This window comes from Entelurus aequoreus, linkage group LG08 (genome assembly GCF_033978785.1).
Source record: "Entelurus aequoreus isolate RoL-2023_Sb linkage group LG08, RoL_Eaeq_v1.1, whole genome shotgun sequence".
Lineage (NCBI taxonomy): Eukaryota > Metazoa > Chordata > Actinopteri > Syngnathiformes > Syngnathidae > Entelurus > Entelurus aequoreus.
The window spans coordinates 6,712-20,683 of record NC_084738.1 but is presented as its reverse complement, the minus strand read 5'-3'; the positions used below and the strand labels follow the sequence as shown (position 1 = coordinate 20,683).

General features: G+C 38.6%; 1 protein-coding gene across 1 annotated transcript in view; it reads right to left on the bottom strand.

The window, feature by feature from the left end:
• LOC133654913 (REST corepressor 1-like) overlaps positions 1-13,124 on the bottom strand; it is a 36,633-nt gene extending 23,509 nt beyond the window's left edge. Inside the window, exons 1-2 of the mRNA XM_062054779.1 lie at positions 13,042-13,124; positions 915-967 (exon numbers count right to left, since the gene is read on the bottom strand). Of these exons, the coding sequence (XP_061910763.1) occupies positions 915-967; positions 13,042-13,090 (102 nt within the window). The 5' untranslated portion in view covers positions 13,091-13,124. The remainder of the gene's footprint in view (positions 1-914; positions 968-13,041) is intronic.
• Between the last annotated feature and the right edge of the window lie 848 nt (positions 13,125-13,972).

Here is a 13,972-nt window from a genome sequence, read left to right as displayed (position 1 = left end):
TCAGTCAAGCATGGATAGCGGGCGTCGGCGGTCAAAAGTGTGGCTTTATTTTACTAAAAAAAATGAAATATCGGCGAAATGTAACACATGCGACAGGACTGTTTCGTGCTTAGGAGGGTGCACGTCGAACATGATGAAGCACCTCCGAGTTCATGGAGTACAAATAAATGTGTGTCCCGTCTTCGACGCGCTGTGCCAACCGTCCTCCTCTGCCTCCGACGCCCAGCCTGGCACCTCGGTGACTGCACTGCAGTCCGAATCCGGTAAGTAAAACTATATATGGAATATATGCAATAAATAATGTGTTTTGCGCCAACGTTGAGGCAGCTAACAAATTAGCCCGCATATTTTTTCATAGACAATTTACAACCTGCTAGCCAGGCTCCGTGATGTGCTCAGTGTACTCCGTTCACCGTAGCGGCAATGGGGAAGATGTCGGTGCCACAGACGGAAGAGTGCCATAGAAAGGTCACTGCACAGTCAAAAGACTGCATCCCTTTTCAGAGGTGGAATCTCCAACATTTAGGTTAGTTAAGCAATAACGTTAGAGCTAGGCTAATTGATACTGGGCTAAACAGTAACAGCAACATTACATGTTTGTTTATGTTTGCAGGGATATGGTGAAAACTCTCAACCCAAAATACATACCACCTTCCAGAGACTACCTGTCAAACACATTGATCCCGGCATGGTACAAGAAGAATCGGAATCCAGATTGGTCAGGAATCGGAATCGAAACAAAGAATCGGAATCGTTCGAATTCAAACGATACCCAACCCTACTCATGTAGTCATTCACCTAACCTGCCTCATGTAGTCATTCAACTAAGCTAGACAGTACTGAGTAACATAATAGTGAAGAAATTGTAGTAACATAAGAGTGAAGAGATTGTAATGAGTAACGTAGTCGTGCACCTGTTCCATGTTGTATCCGTGTTTGTCTTTAGCGATGGTGATGTATTCATCCACTGAAAGTAGCAAACAGAACTAAAATTATTCACTTTTACGTTACAATCTATATTATAAGTTGCATCTATACAATATGTTACAATCTATACAATATGTTACAATCTATAAAAATGTTATGTTACATTCTATACAATGTTACAATCTATACAAAACGTTACAATCTACACAATACGTTACATTATAATCTATACAATACGTTACATTACAATCTATACAAATGTTACATTAAAATCTATACAATGTATTAGAATCTATACCATATGTTACGTTAAAATCTATACCATATGTTACATCACAATATATACCATATATTACGTCACAATCTATACAATATGTTACGTCACAATCTATACAATATATTACGTTACAATCTATAAAATGTTACGTTTTAATCTATAAATGTTACAATCTATACAATGTTACATTACAATCTATAAAATGTTACGTTACAAGCTATTCAAAATGTTACAAGCTATTCAAAATGTTACAATGTATACAATATGTGACAATCTGTACAGTATGTTACAATGTATACAATATGTTACAATCTATACTACGTTACAATCTGCACAATATGTTGTGTTACATTCTATTCAATATGTTACAATCTGTACAATATGTTGCGTTACATTATATTCAACATGTTACAATCTATACAATATGTTACAATCTGTACAATATGTTGCGTTACATTCTATTCATTATGTTACAATCTATACAATGGGTTACGTTACAATCTATACAATATGTTACAATCTATGCAATATGTTACAATCTATACAATGTTACGTTACATTCAATACAATGTTACAATCTACACAATAAGTTACATTACAATCTATACAATATGTTACAATCTATACAATATGTTACGATTAGGGCTGCAACAACTTATCGATTAAATCGATTATAAAAATAGTTGGCGATTAATTTAGTCATCGATTCGTTGGATCTATGCTATGCGCATGCGCAGAGGCTACTTTTTTTTATTTTATTTTTTTATAAACCTTTATTTATAAACTGCAACATTTACAAACAGCTCAGAAACAATAATCAAAATAAGCATGCTGTTTTTTTTTCAATAAAATACTGGAAAGGATAGAAATGTAGTTTGTCTCTTTCATCCGATTATTAATCGATTAATCGAAGTAATAATCGACAGATTAATCGATGATCAAAAAATTAGTTAGTTGCAGCCCCAGTTACAATCTATTCAATGGGTTACTTTACAATCTATTCAATAGGTTACGTTACAATCTATACAATATGTTACAATCTAAACAACAGGTTACGTTACAATCTATACAATATGTTACAATCTGTACAGTATGTTACAATGTATACAATATGTTACAATCCAAACAATATGTTACAATGTGTACAATATGTTGCGTTGAATTCTATTCAATATGTTACAATCTATACAATATGTTACAATCTGTACAATATGTTGCGTTACAGTCTATTCAATATGTTACAATCTATACAATGTTACAGTCCATACAATATATTACAATCTATACAATATGTTACAATCTATACAATGGGTTACATTACAATCTATACAATGGGTTATGTTACAATCTACACAATGGGTTACGTTACAATCCATACAATGGGTTACGTTAAAATCCATACAATGGTTTATGTTACAATCTAGACAATATGTTACAATCTATACAACAGGTTACGTTACAATCTATACAATGTTACAATCTATACAGTATGTTACGTTACAATATGTTAAAAGCTATACAATATGTTACATTACAATCTATACCATGTTACGTTACAATCCATACTATGTTACAATCCATACTATTTTACAATCTAAAACTGTTACGTTACAATTAGGGCTGCAACAACTAATCGGTTAAATCGATTAAAATCCATTATAAAAATAATTAATTTAGTCATCGATTCGTTGGACCTATGCTGTGCGCATGCGCTGAGGCTACGTTTTATTTTTTTAGTTTAACCTTTATTTATAAACTGCAACATTTACAAACAGCTGAGAAACAATCAAAATAATAGGGGTGTAACGGTAAGTGTGTTTGTATCGAACCGTTTCGGTACGGGGGTTTCGGTTCGGAGGTGTACCGAACGAGTTTCCACACGGACATATTAAGTAGCGTACTGCACGTTGTGTAAACAATACTCAAAATGCCGGACATTTGAGGCATTTAAGAAACTCCGCCCTGACAGCTCCGCAAAAGAGGACATGTCCGGTGAAAAGAGGACATATGGTCAGTCTATCGTAGCTCGTTAGCTGCTAGCATGCTAGCAAAAGAGGACACGTCTGGCTAGGATAGACTGACCATACGTCCTCTTTTCACCGGACATGACCTCTTTTCACCGGACATGTCCTCTTTTGCGGGGCTGTCCGGGTGGTGTTTCTTAAATGCCTCAAATGTCCGGCATTTTGAGTTATGGTTGCGTGTATTAACAATGTACGTTCAGGGTTAAGAAGGGGTTGAAAACTAAACAAATTGTGCGCGCAGCAGCATTCGTGAGAGAGTGGCAGAGACAGAGAGCGAGAGAGTTATAATAAAGGCGCATGCGTCGCCTGGGTCTGCTTTTTATCGATAGATTTATCAGATTTAATTTTTTATTATCTATAGCAGGGGTGTCAAAAGTGTGCATTTTTGTAACATTTTCCTTGTTTTATTTGGCAAGTTGAAAGAACATGGCGCCAGTATGCTGTTTTTTTTCAATAAAATACTGGAAAGGATAGAAATGTAGTTTGTCTCTTTTATCCGATTATTAATTGATTAATCGAAGTAATAATCGACAGATTAATCGATTATCAAATTAATCGTTAGTTGCAGCCCTAGTTACAATACATACTATATGTTACATCTGTAAATGTAACATTACAATCTATACTATATGTTACATCTGTAAATGTAACGTTACAATCCATACTATGTTACATCTATAAATGTCACGTTACAATACATACTATGTTAGATCTATAAATGTCACGTTACAATCCATACTATGTTACATCTATAAATGTTACATTACAATCCATCCAAAATGTTACACCACAATCTATACAGTTTGTTACAATCTATACAAGATGTTACAATCTATACAAAATGTTACATTCTATACAGGGGGTTACATTACAATCTATACAAGGGGTTACATTACAATCTGTACAACATGTTACAATCTGTACAATGTTACAATCTATACAATATGTTACGTTAAAATCTATACAATACGTTAAAATCTATATGTTACAATCTATACAATATATTCATCAGCAGGCCTCCGTCAGTCGTAACGACTATGGAAACTGCGCCAGTCCAGAGGTCAAGTTTAAACTCAGCGACAACGCCTGCTGTGGCTTATGAGTCCGATGTGGGAGAGGCAAACCCGGCCGCATTTACTGCAGATGTAGCTGGAAGGCGCAACTGCAGGAGTGCGTGTCTTCCGCTTGGTTCTTTTTTTATTGGCTGTGGCATGGATCTTTTCCTCGCCAGTCTTCAGCTGTTTGTGAAGGACACCGCCCCATTTGCTGCGGTCAGCTGCTGCATCTTCCCAATGTTCAGTGTTGATGTCCAGGGCTTTCATGTCCCGCTTGCAGACATCTTTGAAGCGCAGTTTTGGCCGGCCAACAGATCTCTTGCCAGAGGCAAGTTCGCCATACAGGATGTCCTTTGGGATACGTCCATCCTCCATACGGCACACGTGGCCGAGCCAACGCAGCCTGCGTTGTCTGAGCAGCGTGAACATGGTAGGAAGACCAGCGCGTTCGAGGACCTGGGCATTCGTCACCTTGTCACTCCAATGGATGCCGAGGATGCGGCGAAGGCAGCTCATGTGGAAGGTGTTCAGTTTGCGCTCCTGTTTGGAGTATGTTGTCCATGTTTCGCTGCCGTAGAGAAGAGTGCTGACAATGCAGGCCTTGTACACTGCCATCTTGGTAGGAGTTGTCAGCTTCCGGTTCTCCCAGACGCGGGTCGTGAGGCGCCCTAGGGTTGTGGCAGCCTTGCCGATACGTTTGTTGATCTCACCATCGAGGGACAGATTGTCACTGATGGTGGATCCCAGGTATGTAAATTGGTGTACAACTTTGAGTTGGTACTCATCGATTGTGATGGCTGGTGGAGTGTCCACTTCCTGACTCAGCACATTGGTCTTTTTTAGGCTGATGGTAAGCCCAAAGTCTTTGCAGGCCTGGGAGAATCTGTCCATAAGGCACTGGAGTTCTTGTTCACTGTGCGAAATGACAGCGGCACCATCAGCAAAGAGCATGTCCCGGATGATTGTCTCACGGACTTTGGTCCTTGCTTTAAGACGGGCTAGGTTGAAAAGTCGGCCGTCAGATCTGGTACGTAGATATACCCCTTCTGTTGCAGTCCCAAAAGCATGTTTGATGAGCAGGGCAAAGAATATGCCGAAAAGGGTAGGAGCAAGGACGCAACCTTGCTTGACTCCGCTCTTAATGTCAAATGGGTTGGACATGCTACCCTCATACTGGATGGTTGCCTTCATGTCGTCATGAAACGATCTAATGAGACTATGGAGCTTTGGAGGGCATCCAATCTTGGGTAGGAGGCTGAAGAGCCCTTCTCTGCTAACCAGGTCAAAAGCCTTGGTCAGGTCAATGAAGGCTATGTACAGGGGCTTCTGTTGTTCCCTGCATTTCTCCTGAAGTTGGCGTAGAGAGAATATCATGTCCACTGTAGAGCGCTTGGCTCGAAAGCCGCATTGAGATTCCGGGTAAACGCGCTCAGCAAGTTTCTGAAGGCGGACAAGCACGACACGGGCATAGAGTTTCCCTACGATATTCAGGAGGGAGATGCCCCTGTAATTGTTACAGTCGCTCCTGTCGCCCTTATTTTTGTAAAGGGTGACAATCTTGGCATCTCTCATGTCTTGCGGCACGGCTCCCTCTTTCCAGCACTGGCAGAGGACATCATGCAAAGGCTGCAGGAGGGTGTCTTTACAGCGCTTGATGAGGTCTGGGGGGATGCCATCAGTACCAGGTGCTTTGCCAGTTGCTAAGCTGTCGATCGCTTTGTGAAGTTCAGCAAGTGTTGGTTCAGCATCTAATTCCTCAATGATGGGCAGCTGTTCAATGGCATCAAGGGCTGAGGCGATGACAGTGTTCTCTCTGGAATAGAGTTCTGAATAGTGCACTATCCATCTGTCCATCTGCTTGCCCTTGTCAGTGATAACTTCCCCACTGGTGGTCTTTAGGGGGGCTGTTTTGCTCTGTGTTGGGCCCAGAGCAGTCTTGATGCCCTCGTACATCACCCTGATGTTACCTGAGGTAGCTGCAGACTGGATGGATTCACTGAGTTGTTGCCAGTATTCATTGGCACAATGTCTTGCAGTCTGTTGCACTTTGCTTCTTGTAGTTCTCAGTGCTTGCAGGGACTTCACATTTGGGGAGCGTTTGTATTCAGCGAGGGCAGCACACTTTGCTTCAATGACGGGGGTCATCTGGCTGGACTTTGCAACAAACCAGTCATTGTTTTTGAAGATCTTCCTCCCAAAAGTCGCAAGGGCTGCTTTCTGAATGGTCTCCCTGAGGTGGCCCCATTTCTCCGAGGCGGAGTAGTGCTGGTGTTCTTCAGATAGGATGTTGTTGAGAGACTTGGCAAACTCCTCTACTTTCTCTGGAAGATGCATGCTGGTGGAATCAATGCGGGGCTTGCCTTTCTGTTTGGAGTTGTGAAACATTTTTGGTTGTAGCCTGATCTTGCAACAGACAAGTGAATGGTCGGTGTCGCAGTCTGCGCTGTGGTAACTACGAGTAACGAGCACAAACTTGAGGCTGGCTTGTCGGATCAGGATCATGTCTAGCTGATGCCAATGCTTTGAGCGGGGATGACGCCATGTCACTTTGTGCTGTGGTTTCGTCTGAAAGTAGGAGTTGGTCACGCAAAGGTTATGGTAGGAACAGAACTCCAGTAGCCGTTGCCCATTGTCATTGACCTTGCCGACTCCGAAGTGTCCAAGACAGGAAGGCCATGAGTCATGGTCAGCACCCACTTTCGCATTGAAGTCACCAAGGATGATGAGATGTTCCTTGGGGGGAATGTTCTTGATGACGTCATTCAAGTTGGCATAAAATGTATCCTTAACTTCTGCTGTAGACATAAGAGTGGGAGCATATGCGCAGACTAGGGTCACTGGGACATCAGAGGTGTGGAGGTGGAGTGTCATCAGGCGTTCGGATCCTTTGTCTCCTGGTTCAACCATCTTTAACAAGGTGTTCCTGACAGCGAATCCAACTCCATGCTCTCTGCGGTCTCCGGCACTCTTTCCTTGCCAGAAGAAGGTAAAGTCTTTCTCCCTGAGGGTTCCCGAGTCGGCTAGGCGGGTCTCTTGCAATGCAGCTATGTCTACCTGGAGTCTCAGTAGCTCATTGTTAATGACAGCCGTTTTTCTAGCATCACTGATGTTTTGGAGATCGTTTGAGTGTCCGGGTGTCATAGTTCGGACATTCCAGCTTCCCATTTTTAGGAGTGGGCACCTGTTTTTCATACTTTTTTTCTTGCTTGTTGCAGGTCTTGCAGTCTGCTTGTCGTTTTTTTCCTAATCCCCATGCACCCAATGAGGAAGGCAGACTGTGGCGGGACAGCACCTAATTGGCTGGGGGCTGCCCAGCTTAAGGCGGGCAGTAGCTGTCCAATGAAATTCAAGGATCTCTCCCACCGTCGGAAGCAACCCCTGGCGCTATGCTCTACGCCAATCGAGCATTGTAGCTTATAACCGGTAGACTGTTGCTTCCCGTTGTTGTTTCCACGCTATGACACGAGGCTGGAGTGACCTCTCCAGGGCGCAAGCCAGGGCAGAATTGTATGGAGGTCAAGCTGTTGCCCATGCAGCAGGACCCCCCTCTTCACACTGACGATGGATCCAAAGGAGCAGCAAGAGCTGGTACAATTTGGCACCAACAGTGTCGCAGGAGTTGCCAGTGCACCGCTGTAGCCAGCAGTGGACCACCTTAGGGACTCCATCTCCGGATTTTTTCTCAGGGTTTACTCCCGAAGCCTTCCCCTAGAAAGGTATGCCACAAGGCAGGGGCGGTTTTGGATCGGAGTTTACCTTCTCCTAGATGGGTCGCCTTTCTGGGCTGACGGGTCCCATTTACCCATGCGGCAGGTTGTACTGGGTTACATTTTACCAGTAGCAGGGATAAGACCTGACCTGACCTTAATACAATATATTACGTTACAATCTATACTATGTTACGTTACAATCTAAAACTGTTACGTTACAATATATAACATATTACGTTACAATCTATACTATGTTACGTTACAATCCATACTATGTTACAATCTAAAACTGTTACGTTACAATATATAATATATGTTACATCTATAAATGTAGCGTTACAATCTATGCTATATGTTACATCCATAAATGTAACGTTACAATCCATACTATGTTACATCTATAAATATCACATTACAATCCATACTATATGTTACATCTATAAATGTTACGTTACAATCTATACAAAATGTTACGCTACCATCTATACAATATGTTACAATCTATACAATATGTTACGTTACAACCTATACAATATGTTACGTTACAATCTATACAGTACGTTACGCTACAATCTATACAATTTGTTACAATCCATACAATATGTTACAAGCTATACAATATGTTACAATCTATACAAAGGGTTACATTACAATCTATATGAGGGGTTACATTACAATCTATACAAAATGTTACAATCCATACAATGGGTTATGTTACAATCCATACAATATGGTACAACCTATACAATGTGTTACGTTACAACCTATACAATGTTACGTTTCAATCTATACAATGTTACATTACAAATTATACATTGTTCCATTACAATCTATACAATGTTATTGTATAGATTGTAACCTAACATTGTATACAATGTTATTGTATAGATTGTAACCTAACATTGTATACAATGTTATTGTATAGATTGCAACCTAACATTGTATACAATGTTATTGTATAGATTGTAACCTAACATTGTATACAATGTTATTGTATAGATTGTAACCTAACATTGTACACAATGTTATTGTATAGATTGTAACCTAACATTGTACACAATATTATTGTATAGATTGTAACTTAACATTGTATAGATAGTAACCTAACATTGTATAGATTTTAACTTAACATTGTATAGATTGTAGGGCTGTAACGGTACGTGTGTTTGTATTATTGAACCGTTTCGGTACGGGAGTTCCGGTTCGGTTCGGAGGTGTACCGAACGAGTTTCCACACGGACATACTAAGTAGCATAACGCACGTTGTGTAAACAATGCACACCGAGGTACAACGCACGCATGCTAGCAGCTAACGGGCTACGATAGACTGACCATACGTCCTCTTTTCACCGGACATGTCCTCTTTTGCGGAGCTGTCAGGGCGGAGTTTCTTAAATGCCTCAAATGTCCGGCATTTTGAGTTAGGTTTGTGCGTATTTTCAATGTACGTTCAGGGTTAAGAAGGGGTTAAAAACAAAACAAATTGTGCGCGCAGCAGCATTCGTGAGGGAGAGGCAGACAGCGAGAGAGTTTTTTTTTTTTTATAGAGGTTTATTTGAAATAGGGACAGATACAAAAACATAGACATCTGAACAGTTATCCGATGCATGCATCACAGTGTTTGTAGCCAAAGCTAATTTACAACACTTGTCCCCAACAACAACAACAACAACAACAACAACACAGATCCAACATCATTAAAATAGGAAATAAAAAATAGAGTGAGTTGATAATAATGATAATAGTAATAACACAGACAAAGTGCAAACTAGATAAAAGCCAATAATAATAATAATAACACAGACAAAGTGCAGACTAGATAAAAACCAATTAGTAAAAATGAGTAAAAACTAAACATGGGAACACGATTGTTGCTCAACTAGCCATAATTTTGTTTGTTTTTTGAAAGTGACAAGTGCAGGTATACTTTTCAAAGTGTCCGGTAAAGAGTTCCATAGTTGTGGTCCTTTTATTGAAAAGGCAGTCTGGGCAAAAGATTTTCTACGGAATGGAACACAACAGTTGCCTTTTGACACTGCTCGGGTGGTAGATCTGGTACCACTTTGCAGTCTTGTAATTGCCTTGCATGCGTCGCCAGGCTCTGCTTTATAGCCATAGATTTATCAGATTACATTTTTTATTATCTATAGCAGTGGTGTCAAAAGTGTGCCCCGGAGGCCATTTGCAGCCCACAGTTAATGTTTTAAAGGCCTACAGCACATTCTAAAAATACAATTATAATAAACAAAAACATAACAAAAGTGAAATAAAAAAGCTTAAAAGGTTAAATATAATTTTATAAAAAGTTGCAATGTTGACTAATAAAATAAAGCTGTTTTTTTTCTTTCAAACTGTCATTGCTCAAAACATAATATTGAATCAAAATCAATGTTATTATGAATTATTGAACCATCCAAGGTTCCGATTACTTCACATCAAATATTCCACTAAGAAAAATATTTTTGGTGGAAGATTTTGCAAATTTGGTAAATAAATAACACAAAAATGTATATTTTGTTGTTTTCTTACTGTACCGAAAATGAACCAAGCCGTGACCTCTAAACCGAAGTACGTACCGAACCGAAATTTTTGTGTACCGTTACACCCCTAATAGATTATAACCTAACATTGTATACTTGGTAACCTAACATTGTATACATTGTAACCTAACATTTAAAGTAACATTGTATAGATTGTAACTTAACATTGTATAGATTGTAACTTAACATTGTATAGATTGTAACTTAACATTGTATAGATTGTAACTTAACATTGTATTGATTGTAACATAACATTGTATTGATTGTAACATAACATTGTATAGATCGTAATTTAACATTGTATAGATTGTAACTTAACATTGTATAGATTGTAACCTAACATTTAAAGTAACATTGTATAGATTGTAACCTAACATCATATGTTGTAACCTGTTAGGTCACAATCTATCCAACAGGTTACAATCTATATATGTTACTTTAAATGTTAGGTTGCAATTCATACAATGTGTGGAGTTACAATCTATACAATGGTACGTTACAATCTATACAATGTTACATTACAATCTATATACAGTAATGTTACGTTACAATCCATACGTTACAATCTATACAAGGTTATGTTACAATCTATACAAGGTTACGTTACAATCTATACAAGGTTACGTTACAATCCATACAACATTACAATCTATACAAGGTTACGTTACAATCCATACAAAGTTACGTTACAATCCATACAATGTTTCGTTCCAATCTACACAATGTTACGTTCCAATCTACACAATGTTAGGTTACAATCTATACAATGTTAGGTTACAATCTATACAGTATTTCAAGTTACACTCTACACAATATTATTATTTTTTTTATTTTTTTATTTTTTTTATTTTTTTTTTTTTTAATGTCCTGCCCAGCTTCTCGGGCAAATCATATAGCAGATGTAGATGCCCATATCGGCTGTTCAGATTTACTTTACAAAAGAGAAGTGTAGGATACTTCTCTTGTTGCCTTACTTGTATTTTGACTTTATTAAATGTATTTATATTATCATTTGGTGCAGCCGGGCCGGAGCAGGAGGGGATAGAAAGAGAGAAATATTAGGTTACAATCTGTACAATGTTAGGTTACACTCTATACAATGTTAGGTTACAATCTAAACAATGTTAGGTTACAATCTATACAGTATTTCAAGTTACACTCTATACAATGTTAGGTTAGACTCTATACAATGTTAGGTTAGACTCTATACAATGTTAGGTTAGACTCTATACAATGTTAGGTTACAATCTATACAATGTTAGGTTACAATCTATACAGTATTTCAAGTTACACTCTATACAATGTTAGGTTACACTCTATACAATGTTAGGTTACACTCTATACAATGTTAGGTTACACTCTATACAATGTTAGGTTACAATCTATACAATGTTAGGTTACAATCTATACAATATTTCAAGTTACACTCTATACAATGTTAGGTTACACTCTATACAATGTTAGGTTACACTCTAAACAATGTTAGGTTACACTCTATACAATGTTAGGTTAGACTCTACAATGTTAGGTTAGACTCTACAATGTTAGGTTAGACTCTATACAATGTTAGGTTACACTCTATGCAATGTTAGGTTACACTCTATGCAGTATTTCAAGTTACACTCTATACAATGTTAGGTTACACTCTATACAATGTTAGGTTACACTCTATACAATGTTAGGTTACACTCTATACAATGTTAGGTTACACTCTATACCAGGGGTCACCAACGCGGTGCCCGCGGGCACCAGGTAGCCCGTAAGGACCAGATGAGTAGCCCGCTGGCCTGTTCTGATAATAGCTCAAATAGCAGCACTTACCAGTGAGCTGCCTCTATTTTTTAAATTTTATTTACTAGCAAGCTGGTCTCGCTTTGCTCGACATTTTTAATTCTAAGAAAGACAAAACTCAAATAGAATTTAAAAATCCAAGAAAATATTTTAAAGACTTTGTCTTCACTAACTGACAAAGAAACAGATAACAGACTTGGTGTCCAGTTCAAAGTGTGACATGATTTATTTAAAAATTTGAGAGTTGACTTTTGTATTTTACATGAGTTATTTGTACAAACATGGTGCAAAGTAATTAATGATTTGTTAAAAAATGTTAGTGGCTAGCTAGTTAAAATGGGATATTGTGATTTCACAAAACTGTCTTAGAAGTGATCATTTGAAAATGTTCAATTTGAAAAATGTGTACTTAAGAGAAAATATAAAAATAAAGTGTTGCATATTGATATTTATCTGTTTCTATATATATTTATTGTGAGAAATTATTAAGATGATCAATGTTTCCACAAAGATAAATATCATTAATTATTAATAATAACAAAGTTAAAGGAAAATTGAGCAAATTGACTATTTCTGGCAATTTATTTAAGTGTGTATCAAACTGGTAGCCCTTCGCATTAATCAGTACCCAAGAAGTAGCTCTTGGTTTCTAAAAGGTTGGTGACCCCTGCTCTATACAATGTTAGGTTACACTCTATACAATATGTGTGGCCTTACATTGATTGTGGACATTACTGCTGGGCGTCCACACCAACATGTCAGACATGTCCACACTGTCTGCCTGTTGACACGTCCTCGCCACCTCTATACACACACACACACACACACACACACACACACACACACACACACACACACACACACACACACACACACACACACACACACACACACACACACACACACACACAGACACACACGCAGGTTATCATTTGGAATGGGGACCAAGTTTTTGATCATCACTTGTGGGGACCACCCTTTCTACAGGTTGTGGAGGCATAAAAAAAATTAGGTAAAATGGCCACTGCCCAGTTAGCTCATACACGTCTTTAAATCTCTGGATTGATGAAGCAATGTGCTGATCATTCTTACTGGGGACCCTGGGGAAAAAGAGTTAATATGGTTCGAGGGCACCAAATTTAAATAATTTTGCATAATTCACACAAATTTGTCACGGAAGAAGTGTGAGCAAAGCAGCGAGTGCAGTACCAGCTACAGCCCGATGAGGGGGCTGCTGTGCAAATGTCTCACACTCAAACTAACCAGTAAACATGTTTTATGGGCCAAAGCTTAAAAATCACTTAGGCATCTTCAGAATGGATCTGACTATCATTTAAAAAGGCTTCCCTTTAGGGTAGTGGTTCTCAAATGGGGGTACGCGTACCCCTGGGGGTACTTGAAGGTATGCCAAGGGGTACGTGAGATTTTTTTTTAATGTCTGTCAAAAATAACTGTGAAAAGAAATGCAACAATACAATATTCAGTGTTGACAGCTAGATTTGTTGTGGACATGTTCCATAAATATTGATGTTAAAGATTTATTTTTTTGTGAAGAAATGTTTAGAATTAAGTTCATGAATCCAGATGGATCTCTATCAGTGTTTCCCACACATTCATTCATTTGTGGCGGCCCGCCACGAAAGAATTA